The following is a 16,683-nucleotide window of genomic DNA, read 5'->3' on the forward strand; positions in this document are numbered from 1 at the left end:
CCTGTTCTGTCACACCGTATGCAGTTGCCTGACTCCATACCTCGTCAGTAAACGGATCTTGTTGAAAGACAACAGGGTGGAGGATACAGGGAGCTCTCTGGCGTGGGGACGAAGTTCTGTGTAACAGGCACTGTTACGGAAGAGCCGCTTTCTCTTTGTTCATCTTGATAAAGGAAGGTGGGGAAGTGGCAGACAACTGTGGGCTGTTCCTGGCACACATTCCCGCACCCCCACCCCCACCGCCCACCAGAAGCTGGCAGTCACTAATCCTGAGAGCGCCTGGTGCAACCAATGAGAAAATGGAGGGTCAAACCCCTGGATGGCTCCCCGCTGTTGTTAAGACAAGAGTCCAAGCCCTTCCCGTGCTGCCCGCGCCCTCCTACCCCCGCATCGCAGCCTAGCTCTTCTGCCAACCTAGGGGGAACTCATGCTTCATGCCTCTTTGCAGTTGCTGTGCTTTGTAAAACATCGAATTAAACGTTTCCAGCTACCATCTCTCTCCTTTCTAGGCTCAATTCTGAAGGCGAGATCTTCGGGAGTCTGGCGTTAATACCTGTACTCCAAAACCTCTACTCAGTAAACACCGTGCCGGCAGCCACAAATTAACTGGGGAAACAGCATCTCGTTGCTGCTGGGCGCGGGCTGGGAAAACTTAACACGCGTGCGCCTATCCTTTAAGGTCGGAGGCCTCGGAGACGTCTGACAGCTCCACTCAAGTCCTGGACCACCCGCCCGAAAGACTCAAGGAGAGCTGCCTCCCGCCCCCGCCCCGCGGGCCTTCGCGGCAAGGGGCGTCTCCCCTGGCTCTACTTACCAGGGGCTGCCCGCGGGCCCCTTCAGCCTCCCTCGGCACCCGCTTGACCCCTAAGAAGCCTGGGGCTGCAGTGGAAACTTCGCGAGCTCCCGGATCTCTGCGCAGACCCTACAGACACCCCCGAACGGTTAGACCCGGAAAGTCGCCGGGAGCTGGCCACTACGATTACTACTTCCGGGTCGGGATTGAGATGACGGTATCTCCAGGGCGCCGCAGGGCCTACTGGGTAACGAGCCCGTTCCCCCACCCGCGCCGAGTTCCGGCGTCGGTCGCGCCGCTGACGGACAGGCAGCAGAGCCAATCAGGGCAAGGGAACCCCGAACCGCCCGCCAGTCGAACCAATGGCACGCGGCGGGGCGGGGCGGTCGCGGTCGTAGAGCGTCGCGAGGAGCCGCCCTGCCGGGAAGGAGCCAGAGAGGGAGTCGGCGGCACAAAATGGCGGCGGCGGCCGGGACCGGGGCTTCAGGGTCGACGGCCCCCGCGGTAGCGGCTGGCACGCCGGGCTCTGGAGGCACAGCCCCCGGGTCACAAGGGGTGCTGATCGGGGACCGGCTGTACTCCGGGGTGCTCATCACCCTGGAGAACTGCCTTCTGCCCGACGACAAGCTCCGCTTCACGCCGTCCATGTCGAGTGGCCTCGACACCGACACGGAAACCGACCTCCGCGTGGTGGGCTGCGAGCTCATCCAGGCGGCCGGCATCCTGCTACGCCTGCCGCAGGTGAGGGAGCTGCCGCGAGCCTCGGGCCGAGGTAACCGCCGCGCCCGCTCCGGGAAGGCTGCCAGGCCCTTTGTTGGCGGCGAGGCCGGAATCGGACCCGGAGCTCGCTTCGTGTCCCTGCCCGGAATCCGGGCCCAGCAATGACCCCCTACCCGGATCCCAACCCCACTCCTTACTGACGTCGGGTACCCGGCTCAGATCATTTTCCTTATTCTCACCGACAACCCAGCTCCCACCCCGTTCGTGTCCCCACTCGGGACCTGGGCCCAGCGCCTACCCAAGGCCGGAGAGCCCCTGCTGCAGCCCACCAGAGGTGATAAAGGAGGCGAGGCAGCGGGATGCAAAGAACTTTTGTGGATGCAGAAAACGTTTCAGCTTCTGGTTCTTAATCAGGAGTTTCGCGAAACCCAGTGGTTTAATTCGAGACCCATGAAGTGGGCAGTTGAAAAGGATGGAATCTTTCTCTTGTGCAGGTGGCCATGGCTACCGGGCAGGTGTTGTTCCAGCGGTTCTTCTACACCAAGTCCTTTGTGAAGCATTCCATGGAGGTGAGACTTCCTCCCCGTCTTTCTTCCCCACAGAAACGTGCTGACAGGAAACCTGGGTTTGTGGTGTTGCCGGTCTCTCAGAGGAAGGAGTGCTGGCCTTGGCAATTGTAATGCTCGGTGTATTTGGGGTGGGGTGTGTTGGGAAGCCACCTGTGCTGTAGAGGGGTCTCTCCCAAGTGGCCTTTTTCTCCCGGTGTATCTCCTCTGCTCTTAAGCGCCGTTCTTCAGCTGTTGGAGACTGGTCCTTAGAAGGAATCTCTGTCCCGTTGCTTACATTTCAGCACGTGTCAATGGCCTGTGTTCACCTGGCCTCCAAGATAGAAGAGGCTCCAAGGCGAATACGGGACGTTATCAACGTGTTTCATCGCCTTCGACATCTGCGAGAGAAAAAGTGAGTCCATCAGCGCTGTCATAGACATCTGCCTCCATATTTTCGCAGTTATTCAGTTACACTAGTTTTTGGGACAAAATTTAGGGTGTGAGGTTTTACACTTGTGCCCAGAAGGAGGCCTGACAGCTGGGAGGTACCCTTCAGATTCTGTTAATTAGTGAAGGAACCATTGTCAGCAGGAAGGGGACTGTGGCTGTTGTCTGGCTGACATCGGTTTCCTGGTTGCTCACCAGGCTGTTTGGTCAGCCTGGATGCTCTGGAGCTGGTTCTCAACCTCAGCACTGTTTACATTTTGGGCTGGATGAGGCTTTGTTGTGGGGAATTTCATGTGTATTGTAGGGTATTTAGAAGCATCCTTGGCCCAGGCTTTCCAATGCTCCAGGTAATGGAGGTCCTTTGTGAAACACAGTTTTGGCTGTTTAAGCATCGTGCTTTTGTGGGTTCTTTGGATTTCCATTCATCCACAGCGCATCTGCTTATGTCTTGAGCCCAACAAAGGACGTGTAGTCCTTGTGCGATGAGATGGTGAGACCCTCCTCTCTTCAGTCCACGTTTATCGTCTGTAAGGAAAACAGGGAGAGGGTTATTTTGAGGAGGCATAAGTAGGTTAGCATGGGGTTTGAGGAAGACTTTGTGGTTTTGCTGGTTAAAGGAAGTGAACTTCCTGACTCCATCTGTGTTGTGTGTATGGTAGATTGTTACTGGAGGTAACTGTGGGATTTGATAGACTCTGTTTTGTTTGATTCTTATGCAGACTGTGTGTTTTGTCTTTGTAGAAAACCTGTGCCTCTACTCTTGGATCAAGATTACGTTAACTTAAAGAATCAAATTATAAAGGCGGAAAGGCGAGTTCTCAAGGAGCTGGGTTTCTGCGTCCACGTGAAGCACCCTCACAAGGTGGGTATGAGGCCCAGCTGCCACGTGGGCCCACCAAAGTGACTGCTGCATTCCTACCCAGATTGGGAACTCCAAAGGATTAAATGTGTCCCTGATTTGGTTTTCCAGTTTATACCTGTATTGTGAAAGATAACTGTTTTGTCATCAGCCTGCTCATATTATGTTAATTTTACTAGTATATTTTTTAGAGGTGGAAGTTATCTGTTTTTAGTTTGGGCTTTCAGAAATAGTGATAAGAACTTGTAAGAATGAAATCTGTCAGTTTACTGTTTCTTTCTCAACAGCTGATTTTCTAAAGCTGCTTAAGTAATAACTTTATTTTCTTTTATGGGGGGATTGGAAGAATTCTGAACCGTTTATTTGGAAGTGAAGGAGGAGAGTTTTGCAGCGTGTATCAGTTGAGCATATGATAGCACACATATCTTCCATGTTCCCCTCAAATGCAGAGTGCTGTTTTCATCTCTCTCTGTCCCCTTTTTATTGGGGGTTTCCTCATAGCTTCTTTCTCACTTGTGTGACTTTCTGGCATTATCTCAGAATCTTGTTAAATAATTCACCATAGATTTAAGAGCTTTTTCTTCATTTGCTGAAAGTATTCTCACGCCATGCTTTGTATAAGTTAGCGGCTGGGGTACAGAAACGTTCCAGGCAGGCTACTCTCACTGGCGGAGAATGTGTTGAAGATGAGAATGAGCCTGAGTCCTGGCCGCAAGAAGCTCAGTGCAGCTAGGTCCTCCTGTGCTTCCCTGGTGCCTGGCTCAAAAGCAGGGAGCAGGCACGTCAGCAAAAACTCCCCTCCAGCTGAACTGTGCACTGGGCGTGTGACCGGAGCCAACCCTGGGATCTAGCACGAGGCTCTTGTTTGCTGCATGGACGCCCTCAAAATCTGAATTCTGGGTTCTCAAGGTTCTCGGTAATAACTGCCTGACCCGTATCTTCCAGATAATCGTTATGTACCTTCAGGTGTTAGAGTGTGAGCGTAACCAACACCTGGTCCAGACTTCATGGTGAGTTGACCTTCCTTGTTATATGAGACCAGCCAGGGCAGTGCAGGAGTATGTTGATTTGAGACACCTGGGCAGTGGGTAGTCGGTCCCATGACTTGCTTGTGGGCTGGAGTTGTCCAAGTGCCCAGTGTTCCTGCCATGTAAATTCCAACCAGATTCCCAAAATATCAGGCACTGGTGGAACGGTAAGGTGACCCATCCCCCCCACCCCCCAGGAGAGCAGTCGGCGGGCTTCCCTTTGGGGGCTGTTGACTAGGCACGTCGGGATCTTTCCCACAGCTGGCAGTGTGGACTTAGTGGTTTCATACCTAATGTGAACTTGCTGCTTACTGCCTCAATTAAGTAAATCGTATGGGAGGAAGAGGGGGTGTAGGGCCTTCCTACAATTTGGGGACTGATTTTAACAATGTGCTAATATACTAGAAGTGAAGCCTGAAGTAACAGTTCAGTGCTGGGTGCTTTCCCACAGAGTTAGGTCTGTAAGGGTCATGTTTTTGCTGCCTGAATTGTCTGGTGCTGTGCTGTGCTAATGGAGAACCTATTTTGACTTTTCTTTTCTGTACTCTTTCAATCAAAGGGTAGCCTCTGAGGGTAAGTGACTAAGACTTCTCCTCTCCTGTCCAAGCGCTTCGGTGCGGGGACAGCGGCCGTCCTCAGCCAACCCCGTGCAGGCTCTCCACCGAAGGCTGGCTCTAGATGGTGGTATGCGCACGATAGTCTAGTGCTGGCCCACTGCTGCTGTGGTTCTCTGACGGTTGTGCTTCTTGTTAATCCTCTGTCGTGCTTGGTAATTGTATTGATTAGAGTTGATAACTGTCTTGACTTAAATTTTGTCCATTTGAAACTGCTCTACCTGTGCAATAAAGATGCAGTACCTTTCTCTTAAAAAAAGCAAACTAGGGGATGCTGTGAAAACTGGCTGGTGGGAGTTGAGACTGTAGTGTGGGGTGGTGTTATTTATTTCTGGAAGTCCTGAAGTTGCTCTTTTCAGCAGCTAAGGGTTGACACATTTTTGTAAAAGGTGTGCATCTTTAAATCATTCCATGGACACTGTTTATATTGTAAAATTTTAAAAATAGTAACTTTAAATATATGTTTTGAGGACATTTGTTTTTTTTAAGGACATAAAAGTTAATGGTTTAATGATATTATAACTGAGTACTAAATGTTTTTTTATTAGAATGAAATAGTTACTGATGGTTGTGTTTATTAAATGTTTGAACTGTTTACTTGCAACTCTCGGGACATATGGCCTTGGCTTCATCACATAAGGTTTTTTTGGTCCCCTCTGGGTACCTGGAGCAAGGTCTTAAGAGCCAGGTGCTCCTAGTGGGCAGATGTAGAATTTATCACTGAGAAAGCTCTCCATGGGTTTGTAAGTCACCTTCTCCAGGATTTGGGGCAGAGATAACCAGGGTGGGGGGTGCATCAGTTAGGCCGCAGCATGACTTGGCTGCCCCCGTGGGTGTAGCCTGCTATCATTGGGGTATGTTAGAAGCAATGAATGTATGAACTGTTCAACTGTTCTCTTGTGCAATGAATCTCTGCAATATTTTCTGTTTTCTTGTGTTTTTGCAATATTGATAAAATTAATGTGAGGTTTGATTTTTGGTCTTTTAAATCTTAGAGAAACATATCTAAATGAAATTGCTGAAAATGTAGCCAACATTAGAATTCTAACCTTTTAAGAAATGCAAATGTTTTGTATTTTTATATCTTCTAATACGATATTTTTTTAAAATGTACTGATTGTGATGAAACTTGTAGTATTTTGTTGCTTTTATCTGATTTTATGAATGTTCATTTTAAGACTCCTTATTGAAATGGGACAATTTGGAAACGGTTCTTTGATAAACCTGAGAAGAGGATTTCCCTTTGGGCACTGAGCCCTCTGCATGACGTTCCCATGTACCTAAGGGAGTTTTTCCCCCTTGTCAAGTGGACTCCCGTGTGGAAGAAGCCACGCCACGAGTACCTCTTCCCGGAAAAGGAGTGCAAGAGGACGACTTGTCTCAGAAAGGCCCTCGCAGGCTTTGTGCTCAGCCCGTTCATTTGAGTTTGCATGTTTCTCTGCACTATGGATTTTGAGCATTTAAATTTTCTTAATCAAATATGTTGAACTGCCACAGTAGACATCTTTCTGAGGCACTGTGTTTTGCATGAGAGCAGGCCAAAGGTTGAGAGGGAAAAGTAAAGTTAAAGTTGGTTCTCTTTCATAGCAACATGTACTCTGACATTCAGCCAGCTTTAAAAGATTTTTTTCAGTAGTTTCCCTATCTTCCTATCCTGTATTCAGAAAAAGCAGTTGGGATGTTTCTCCATGAACTTGTGAGAATCACAGGACTGTCTAGCTCTTAAGTCCTGGCTGTAGACTAGTTAGTGGAGTAGTGACTTTACCTCGACAGTGCAGACGGGTGTCATGTGTGTGCCCCACCGGTTTCAGTTCTTCCTGTGTTTGGTTTTTAGGAATTACATGAACGACAGCCTTCGCACAGATGTTTTTGTGAGGTTCCAGCCTGAGAGCATCGCCTGTGCCTGCATCTATCTCGCTGCCCGGACGCTAGAGGTCAGTGTGGGGCCACCTGGGGAGTCACCAACCTCAGTAAACTGTGTACTATGCTTCAAGTTATGTTCACTGGTGTCAATAAAAAGCCTACTTGTTGGTGACCATCAGGCTTGTTTTTATTGCCCTGAGAATCTTGTTGGTTATGAAGAATGGTTAATGGTGATGGCCTCTGTGTTTACAGATCCCTTTACCCAATCGTCCCCATTGGTTTCTTTTGTTTGGAGCAACTGAAGAAGAAATTCAAGAAATCTGCTTAAAAATCCTGCAGCTGTATACTCGGAAAAAGGTTCTGTGTCTTTTCGTGTAACGTGTGCACCTGTGTGTTTGACTGGAAGCATCTGGTCTGAATCATGCACTCTGGCTTTTCTAGGTTGATCTGACTCACCTGGAGAGTGAAGTGGAGAAGCGCAGGCATGCCCTCGACGAGGCGAAGGCACAAGCCAAGGGCCTGCTGCCCGGCAGCACCCAGGTGCTGGACAATGCATCGCGGTTCTCGCCTGCCCCCAAGCCTGGTAAGCGTCTCCTCCCAGGGGTGGCCCTCTCATCCTGAGTTCTCTCGGATCACATCTGCAGCTAGTCTGAGCGCTCCTGAGGGCTCCAGAGTCCTCAGCAAACAGGAGATAATCTTTGAAGTGAGGCAGGGGCTCCTATGAAGTCCGTTCTTGTGTTTTCATTAGTAAGGGGTATGGACAGGCTCCTGAAATGGCTCTCCTTACCCAGCCCACCCAAGTAGTTTGCCTTGATGAAAGTCTCATAAATCTGGAGGAGTAGATCCTGTTGTTATATCCTAAAGTTAAGCATGATGCCTGTCCCCAGTCCCAGAGGCCTGGCCAGTGAGACAGGTGGTCTTCCTGCATCTGGAGGTCCTGAACTGGGCTGGGAGCCAGAAGTCAGAGTTGGCAGCAGCAGTCCCTTGGGGAGTGGCCTCACCTTGCTTGGCTTTCCCGTTTCTCACCAGAGCAGTTGTTGGGTTGTAACTTCTTGTGATTGATTCTAGTGGAATCCCCCAAAGAAGGCAAAGGAAACAAGCCTTCCCCACTCTCTGTGAAGAACGCCAAGAGGAAAGTGGAGGGTGTGAAGAAAACCAAGGCAGACAGTCCGGTGAACGGGTGAGTATCCACGTGCCCAGATGGCACTGGGGTTGGCTAGAGAGACTTGAGGTCTCAACTGTTCTCTGCCCTATTCTCAGCTTGCCCAAAGGGCAGGGGAGTCGAAGTCGGAGCGGGAGTCACGAGCAGAGCTACTCAAGGTCCCCATCACGTTCCGCGTCCCCTAAGAGAAGGTGTGTGCTGCTTGGGTGCATGGGGCTGCAGCAGGCACCGGGATGTTTCCTGGGGAAGTGGTGTGGCCTCTCCTTGGGGACAGTTGCTCCTGACCCTGAGATGGTCGGGATGGGTTGTCACCTGCCTGGTGGTCTCCTTCACAGGAAAAGTGACAGTGGCTCCACATCTGGTGGATCCAAGTCACAGAGCCGCTCACGGAGCCGGAGTGACTCCCCACCACGACAGGCCCACCGGGGCGCCCCCTACAAAGGCTCCAAGGTGCGGAGCTACCGGAGATCCAAGGACTGCAAGTACTCTGCCCAGAAGCCACACAAGTCCCGGAGCCGGAGCTCCTCCCGCTCTCGGAGCCGCTCACGGGAGCGGGCGGATACTTCTGGAAAATACAAGAAAAAAAGTCATTACTATAGAGACCAGCGACGGGAGCGTTCCCGGTCTTACGAGCGAACAGGCCATCGCTATGAGCGGGACCACCCTGGGCATAGCAGGCACCGGAGGTGAAGGGGTGGGGGTCCCCGGAGGACTGTGCTTTGGCCCTCGGTGTCCACACCTGCTGCTGGCCCTGGGGTGTGACCCTTTCTGGGTATAATTGTTGACTCTGGACCGTGTGATGAATTTGGAGATGGCATGGAGAGGCTGGCAAGGTGCCCTTTCATCTGACCTGGGCCCGGCCCCCGGCTCTTGCCCAGCGCCTCAGCAGCAGCCCTGCTAGATGTGAAGGCGGGGCACGTGTCCCAGCAGCGGGGTTTGGTGCTACGACAGGCTGTCTGTTCACCCCCGAACCCATACTTAATTACGTTAAACCAAGAAAGTGACTTTTCGAACCTTTGCCTATATTAGGTTATACTATGTATGTATTTTGCAGTGTTTCACAATGAGAAAATGGCCTTAATAGCCCCTTACTCTGTCCGCGTTGTAAATAAACGTGTTTAATACGAGTTAAAGCTATATATGAAAACTGAGAACTTGAACTGTCAGCTTAAAACTTGTGTAGAGAATTCTGATTTTTAAAATGTGAAGGTATTTAGATCTGTGTTGAAAGTCGTATATTTTTATCTGTGTGATGCTGAGTGCAGGCCACCAGCTCCTAGAGAAGTTTCCTATATATGCATTTTACGTTGTTAATAAATAAATTCTCTCTACTCAGGACATTTGGAAAGTTAAAGGGATTGTCATTTGTCATTCTCATTGTTTGCTTCCCTGCAGAGCCTGCAGCACCAATCTAGCAGTGTGTCTGCGCTCCCCTCTCTGATCTGGTCCCCTCTCTGATCTGATTACAGTGTTGGGTTTTGTACTGAATTCTGTGCATCTGCTCCTCTCTGAGGGTTTGTGAGCGCTCTGAGCTGTCTGCTGCCAGCAGGGTAAATGGAGGGTTTGCAAAGGACAAAGAGCATCACCCTGGAGGGGTCCTCTGTGGGAATGGGTGAGGACAGCTCAGTGGTACTGGAGAGCAGGGTGGGTCAGGGCTGTCTCCAAGTGCTGCGTGCACTCTGTGTAGATCAAAGGCACTCGGGGGGCCTGTCTATGCCCCATGTTGGCTCTCTCCAGACTGGCACTTCATGGGTGGAAGGCACACCCTTCCTGGTGACAGTGGCCTGGAGAAAGGTGCCTGAAGTCAGTACAGCCAAGGTGTGAAAGCAGCAAGGTCAACATCCAGGGTCCAGGTGGCTCACTCTTAGAACCAAACCATAAAAACCTGCGGAGGCTGAGAGGTAGGCTCCTGGATGTGTTCAGAGATCTTTCAACCTGGGAACTAGAAGCTGTGCCTCAGGCTGAAGGGTAAATCCTCTGGTGACTAAGTTATAGAGCTGGGCCCAGATCCTGCAGTTTTGCCCTCCCATTGGCCTATCCTCTACTCCCTGCTTAGCTAAGTTGGGGCCTGGGGGTTGCTAGGCCTGGCCATTTCGTACTAAGACTTACTGGAAGACCCTCAACAGGGCAAGCCTCAGGAGGACAAGGAGACTCCCTACATACATCCTTGTCCCAGCAGGAGCTCCTTCAGGTCCATTCTGGGGATCCTGTCCATCCTAGCCAACCTCATGACAACAGAGCCTTTGTGTGTTACACGGGTTATGTGGGCCCTTTGAGCCCCTTACCCTGAGGAACAACACTGGGTCTTAGCTCAACCCCATGCTGCTTCTGGTTTTCAGACAGAAACTTCTCATGGACACAACATAGGAGCCTGTTTGCTTTAAGGAAGGAATATACTCCACCCATGCAAAAAGCGTCGTACTATCTATCCCACGGTACATGCGGGACGTCCTTTGCTTATCCAGACTGGCAGAGCGGAGGCTGCAAGCCAAAGCGGAGGGGTGGCGGGTCCGAGACACCCAAGTCACTCCTGACGACGCCCCGGCTCTAGCCCAACGCCTGGCACCTGTCTACCACCTTTCCCGCCCCAAGAGGCGGGCTCGGGGGTGAAGACAACGTCCCTCAAGACGAGTTGCTCCGAGTCCGGCTCCCGCCCCGGCATCTGCAGTAGTTAGGGCCACTTCCGTCGCCCCCGCAAACTCTTCTTCCGTCGCTGGGAAAACGCCATTTCCGGCTTCCCGGGGCGACTGACTCTTGACTGTCGGGGAGCGACCAGAGTTCGAGCCACGCAGGCGCAGAGGGAACACCCTTGGGATTGTGGTAAGTGTAGTTTTCTAGCCTCCGCGAGGGACAGGTGGAGTCGGCGAGCTGTGGGAGGGGCTGGGCACGGGGGGCGGTTCCTTCGGCCGGAAACAGTCGCTTTCTGGGTCCGGCCGGACCTGCGACGACTGGGAGTGGGGCGCAGAGGGGCGCTAGGGGGAGCTGGGCGTGAAAACACGCAGGCGGCTGCGCTCGGGCTGGGGCGGCCTTAGGAACAGACCGGAAGTGCTTGAGCGAGGCGAAGGTATGGTTTATCGAACTTCCTTGCGGTGTCTGGGCAGGGTCTGTGTGAGCACCCGGCGAGCGGGCTCCACGGACAGCCCAGGAGGCCGCGGCTGGCTGGGGCTCGGGGCCCGAGACCCGATCGTAGACACAACCTGCGAGGTGGGAGACTTGGGGTGAAGCTGAGGCTCAGGGACGGCCAGTACCTGCCCAGAGTCGCGCTGCTGGGGACCCTCGGAGGCAGAGGTTTTGAGGGAGGAAGCTGTACTCGAAGTGGCATCCTCGTGGTGGGAGAGGGTGGCTAGGGAGACCGGGTGTGAGAATCCGAACGAGACCAGGACCCCCAGAGTGACCTCTGCGCACACCTGTGTTCCAGCTCCGCTGATCGCCTGGGGCCACAGCCACGCACAGACCATGTTTCTGATGCGCCTGACTTCCCAGCTGCTCAGGGCTGTTCCCAGGGCAGGTAAGAAGCCCCGTGGGGGGGAGATGGACGAGATACACACCTGGGTTAGGAGTATGGAGTTAGCAACTCTGTTACCTGCGCTGCTGTTCCTCACCACCTGAAGGCGGGGCCAGGCCACACAAACTGCCCTGTTGTTGTTCAGTCGCTCAGTCCTGTCGGACTCTTTCTGACCCCCATGGACTGCAGCATGCCAGGCTTCCCTGTCCTTCACCATCTCCCCGAGCTTGCTCAAACTCATGTCGGTGTGCCATCCAACCATCTCTTTCTCTGTCATCCTCTTCTGCCTTCAACCTGTCCCAGCATCAAGGTCTTTTCCAGTGAGTCAGCTTTTCACGTCAGGTGGCCAAAATATTGGTGCTTCAGCATCAGTCCTTCCAGAATTTCCTTTAGGATTGACTGGTTTGATCTTCTTGCAGTCCAGGGGACTCTCAAGAGTCTTCTCTAGCACCACAGTTCAATAGCATCAATTCTTCCGCACTCAGCTTTCTTTATGGTCCAAATCTCACATCCATACATTACTACTGGAAAAACCATAGCTTTGACTAGACAGACCTTTGTTGACAAAGTAATGTCTCTGCTTTTTAATACGCTGTCAAGGTTTGCAGAGTACATCATGCAGAATGCTGGGCTGGATGAAGCACAAGCTGGAATCAAGATTCCTGGAAGAAATATCAATAACTTCAGATATGCAGATGACACCACCCTTATGGCAGAAATCAAAGAAGAACTAAAGAGCCTCCTGATGAAAGTGAAAGAGGAGAGTGAAAAAGTTCACTTAAAACTCAACATTCAGAAAACGAAGATCATGGCATCTGGTCCCATCACTTCATGGCAAATAGATGGGGAAACAATGGAAACAGTGACAGACTTTATTTTCTTGGGCTCCAAAGTCACTGCAGATGGTGACTGCAGCCATGAAATTAAAAGACACTTGCTCCTTGAAATGAAAGCTATGTCAAACCGAGACAGCATTTTAAAAAGCAGAGGCAAAAAAAAAAAAAAAAAGCAGAGGCAATTACTTTGCCGACAAAGGTCCATCTAGTCAAAGCTATGGTTTTTCCAGTAGTCATGTAGGGCTATGAGAGTTGGACTATAAAGAAAGCTGAGTGCTGAAGAATTGATGCATTTGAACTGTGGTGTTGGAGAAGACTCTTCAGAGTCCCTTGGACAGCAAGGAGATCCAACCAGTCCATCCTAAAGGAAATCAGTCCTGAATATTCATTGAAAGGACTGATGCTGAAGCTGAAACTCCAAAATTTTGACCACCTGATGTGAAGAGCTGCCTCATTGGAAAAGACCCTGATGCTGGGAAAGATTGAAGGCAAGAAGAGAAGGGGACGACAGAGGATGAGATGGTTGGATGGCATCACCGACTTGATGGATATAAGTTTGAGCAAGCTCCGGGAGTTTGTGATGGACAGGGAAGCCTGGCGTGCTGCAGTCCATGGGGTCGCAAACAGTCGAACATGACTGAGCGACTGAACTGAACTGACTGAAGGTCTCTTCTGGGTATTCTTGCCACCTCTTCTTAATATCTTATGTTTTTGTTAGGTCCATACCATTTCTGTCCTTTATTGTGCCTATCTTTGCATGAAATGTTCCTTTGGTATCTCTAATTTTCTTGAAGAGTTCTCTAGTCTTTCCCATTCTATTGCTTTCCTCTATTTCTTTTCATTGATCACTGAGGTAGGTTTTTTTATATCTCCTTGCTGTTCTTTGGAACTCTGCATTATCAGATGGGTATATCTTTCCTTTTCTCCTTTGCCTTTTGCTTCTCTTCTTTTCTCAGCTATTTGCAAGGCCTCCTCAGACAACCATTTGCTTTTTTGCATTTATTTCCTGGGGATGGTCTTAATCACTGTCTTCTGTACAGTGTTACGAACCTCTGTCCATAGTTCTTCAGATGCTCTATCAACTCTAATCCCTTGAATCTATTTGTCACTTCCACTGTATAATCATAAGGGGTTTGATTTAAGTTATACCTGAATAGTCTAGTGGTTTTCCCTTTCCCTACTTTTTTCCATTTAAATCTGAATTTGGCAATAAGGAGTTCATGATCTGAGCCACAGTCAGTTCCCAGTCTTGTTTTTACTGACTGTATAGAACTACTCCATCTTCAGCTGCAAAGAATATAGTCAATGTGATTTCGGTATAGACCATCTGGTGATGTCCATGTGTAGAGTCATTTTTTGTGTTGTTGGATGCGGGTGTTTGCTATGACCAGCGTGTTCTCTTGGCAAAACTCTGTTAGCCTTTGCCCTGCTTTATTTTGTACTCCCAGGCCAAACTTGCCTGTTACTTCAGGTATCTCTTGACTTCCTACTTTTGCATTCCAGTCCCCTATGATGAAAAGGACATCTTTTTTTGTTGCTAGTTCTAGAAGATCATGTAGGTCTTTATAGAACCATTCAACTTCAGCTTCTTTGGCATTAGTGATTGGGGCATAGCCTTGGATTACTGTAATACTGAATGGTTTGCCTTAGAAACAAACAGAGATCATTCTTTCATTTTTGAGATTGCATCCAAGTATTGCATTTCGGACTCTTTAGTTGACTGTGAGGGCTACTCTGTTTCCTTTAAGGGATTCTTGCCCACAGTGGTAGAAATAATGGTCATCTGAATTAAATTCTCCTATTCCGGTCCATTTTAGTTCACTGATTCCAAAAATGTCGATGTTCACTCTTGCCATCTCCTATTTGACCACTTCCAGTTTACTTTGATTCGTGGACCTAATATTCCAGGTTCCTGTGCAATATTGTTCTCTATAGCATTGGACTTAACTTTCATCACCAGATATATCCACACCTGGGCGTTGTTTCCATTTTGTCTTAGCTTCTTCATTCCTTCTGGAGCTTTCTCTCTGTTCTTCTCCAGTAACCTATCAGGCACCTCCTGACCTGGGGAGTTCATTTTTTAGTGTTCTATCTTTTTGTCTTTTCATACTGTTCATGGGGTTCTCAAGATAAGAATACTGAAGTGGTTTGCCATTCCCTTCTCCAGTGGCCATGTTTTGTCAGAACTCTCCACCATGACCCGTCTGTCTTAGGTGGCCCTACACGGCATGGCTCTTAGTTTCTTTTTTTTTTTTTTTTATTAGTTGGAGGCTAATTACTTCACAACATTTCAGTGGGTTTTGTCATACATTGATATGAATCAGCCATAGATTTACACGTATTCCCCATCCCGATCCCCCCTCCCACCTCCCTCTCCACCCGATTCCTCTGGGTCTTCCCAGTGCACCAGGCCCGAGCACTTGTCTCATGCATCCCACCTGGGCTGGTGATCTGTTTCACCATAGATAGTATACATGCTGTTCTTTTGAAACATCCCACCCTCACATTCTCCCACAGAGTTCAAAAGTCTGTTCTGTATTTCTGTGTCTCTTTTTCTGTTTTGCATATAGGGTTATCGTTACCATCTTTCTAAATTCCATATATATGTGTTAGTATGCTGTAATGTTGTTTATCTTTCTGGCTTACTTCACTCTGTATAAGGGGCTCCAGTTTCATCCATCTCATTAGGACTGGTTCAAATGAATTCTTTTTAACGGCTGAGTAATATTCCATGGTGTATATGTACCACAGCTTCTTCTTAGTTTCACTGAATTAGACAAGTCTGTAATCCATGTGATCAGTTTGGTTAGTTTTCTGTGCTTGTAGTTTTCATTCTGTCTGCCCTCTGATGGATGAGAGCAGACAACCCTGTAGACATCCAGATGTCACAGAAGGCGAGTCTTGGCCTGAGGATGTCAGCAGGGCTTCAGGGGGTTCTGCTCCACAGGCCCCATGGCTGTGTAGGTCATGTAGCCCCACAAGCAGTAATTAACTGTGCTCTCTTGTCTCCTGCAGGCTGCCATGGACCCTGGCCTGTCTTAGGGGTGCTAGGCAGGCATGCCTGCAGGCCTTGCTATAGCACGAAGCCAACAGGCCCAAGTAGGGTTGCCTCTCTCCCTGGCAGGCGGGTCCACGTGGAACTTGAGGAGATGCTGGTCCCAAGGAAGATGTCCATCAGCCCCCTGGAGAGCTGGCTGACCATTCGCTACCTCCTACCCAGACTGGACACTGGGGTACCAGGGACTGTGTCTCCAGCCCAACTCTATGAGTGTCCGCCCAGTCAGGTGGGCGAAGGGGTCGAGCAGGGCGGTAAGGACGTCTGGGATGCGCCCCAGATGCAGTGCAGAAACGTGCTCAAGATCCGCCGGCGGAAGATGAATCATCATAAGTACCGCAAGCTGGTCAAGAGGACCCGGTTCCTGCGGCGGAAAGTCAGGGAAGCACGTCTGAAACGGAAGCAGGTGAGTGTGGCCCTTGGCTGCAGCTACGTGGGGTGGCTGGGGCACGTGGCTATGCCACGGACCTATTTGTGGTCACTCCCTCTGCCCTCACAGATGAAGTTCGAGAGAGATCTGAGGCGCATCTGGCAGAAGGCAGGCCTGAAGGAAGCCCCCCCAGGCTGGCAGACCCCCAAGATCTACCTGAAGGGCAAATGAGTCTCCAGTCTCTGTCTCCCACCCCCGTGACTGCTGATGCCTGACGATAATAAATGCTCTGGAAACTCGACTGTCCCTACTGGCCTGGACCCTCTTCTGCTTGGTGTGAGCTGTTCTGGGATGAAGGCTGGTGCCAGCTTCTGGTATTACAGGAGCCCAAGACCCCTAGGGCAGATTGAGAGCCCCTTTCCCCAGCAGGCCCTGTCCTGGTGCCGTGGCTGCAGGAGGGAAAGCCAGTGCTGTGGACATCTGTGAAGAGTCACAGCCCTGTCCCATAGTCAGGGAGCATGGCACAGGGACCATCTGGGGATTAGGGAGTGAGTATACCGTTGATCCTTCTTGCAGTTGGAAACCTGAGCAGAGCTTATAGTCAGCACTCCATCTCTTTGGTTTTGGGATCAACCAGCTGTGGCTCGTGTGTTGCTATAGGACCTGATGATTGAAAAAAAAAAAAACAGTGGACCTACACAGTTGGGGGGTCAGGGAGGCCCTCACTGGGCAGAAGGGAGGGAGGCAGCAAAGGCGCCTGTCCTCAGGGATGGTGGGCAGGTCCTGCTCAGCTGCAGCAGGGGACTCCTAGCCTGCTGTGAGCTCCTTGGCCTCTGCCGCTTTCTGGGGCTCATCAGGAAGGGATGGCCTGCTCTGGCAGGTT

General features: G+C 50.5%; 2 protein-coding genes across 7 annotated transcripts; both read left to right on the forward strand.

The window, feature by feature from the left end:
* The first annotated feature begins 1,200 nt into the window (after positions 1-1,200).
* Positions 1,201-9,388, forward strand: CCNL2 (cyclin L2). 5 transcript variants are annotated; one of them, XM_061160610.1, is made up of 11 exons: positions 1,206-1,534; positions 2,008-2,082; positions 2,364-2,473; positions 3,250-3,370; positions 4,313-4,377; positions 6,844-6,943; positions 7,125-7,229; positions 7,314-7,455; positions 7,941-8,052; positions 8,133-8,225; positions 8,370-9,388. In XM_061160610.1, exons 1-11 carry the CDS (start codon positions 1,250-1,252, stop codon positions 8,722-8,724), a joined length of 1,563 nt encoding a protein of 520 aa, XP_061016593.1. In that variant the 5' UTR covers positions 1,206-1,249; the 3' UTR covers positions 8,725-9,388. The 5 variants fall into 5 exon arrangements, 4 of the variants coding, with proteins under 4 accessions (XP_061016596.1, XP_061016593.1, XP_061016594.1 ...); XM_061160611.1 differs by having other exon boundaries at positions 1,443-1,565; XR_009695832.1 differs by lacking the exons at positions 7,125-7,229; positions 7,314-7,455; positions 7,941-8,052; positions 8,133-8,225; positions 8,370-9,388 and adding an exon at positions 4,955-5,079 and having other exon boundaries at positions 1,201-1,534.
* Positions 9,389-10,947: 1,559 nt separating this feature from the next.
* Positions 10,948-16,099, forward strand: AURKAIP1 (aurora kinase A interacting protein 1). Of its 2 annotated transcripts, none has more exons than XM_061160616.1 (4): positions 10,948-11,098; positions 11,453-11,542; positions 15,391-15,836; positions 15,930-16,099. In XM_061160616.1, the coding sequence occupies exons 2-4, from the start codon at positions 11,491-11,493 to the stop codon at positions 16,029-16,031; spliced, it is 600 nt and encodes a 199-aa protein (XP_061016599.1). In that variant the 5' UTR covers positions 10,948-11,098; positions 11,453-11,490; the 3' UTR covers positions 16,032-16,099. The 2 variants fall into 2 exon arrangements, with proteins under 2 accessions (XP_061016599.1, XP_061016600.1); XM_061160617.1 differs by lacking the exon at positions 10,948-11,098 and adding an exon at positions 11,104-11,238.
* The last annotated feature ends 584 nt before the right edge of the window (positions 16,100-16,683 follow it).

The sequence above is a fragment of the Dama dama genome, chromosome 14, assembly GCF_033118175.1.
Source record: "Dama dama isolate Ldn47 chromosome 14, ASM3311817v1, whole genome shotgun sequence".
Classification (NCBI taxonomy): domain Eukaryota; kingdom Metazoa; phylum Chordata; class Mammalia; order Artiodactyla; family Cervidae; genus Dama; species Dama dama.

Excerpts from the sequence above, each read along its gene's own strand:
- CCNL2 (XM_061160610.1), top strand. The coding sequence starts at position 1,250 with ATGGCGGCGGCGGCCGGGACCGGGGCTTCAGGGTCGACGGCCCCCGCG. Across the intron at positions 8,053-8,132 it reads GCAGACAGTCCGGTGAACGG|CTTGCCCAAAGGGCAGGGGA; the intron begins GTGAGTATCCAC and ends CCCTATTCTCAG. Across the intron at positions 8,226-8,369 it reads TCCGCGTCCCCTAAGAGAAG|GAAAAGTGACAGTGGCTCCA; the intron begins GTGTGTGCTGCT and ends TCTCCTTCACAG.
- AURKAIP1 (XM_061160616.1), top strand. The coding sequence starts at position 11,491 with ATGTTTCTGATGCGCCTGACTTCCCAGCTGCTCAGGGCTGTTCCCAGG. Across the intron at positions 11,543-15,390 it reads CAGGGCTGTTCCCAGGGCAG|GCTGCCATGGACCCTGGCCT; the intron begins GTAAGAAGCCCC and ends TGTCTCCTGCAG. Across the intron at positions 15,837-15,929 it reads CACGTCTGAAACGGAAGCAG|ATGAAGTTCGAGAGAGATCT; the intron begins GTGAGTGTGGCC and ends CTGCCCTCACAG.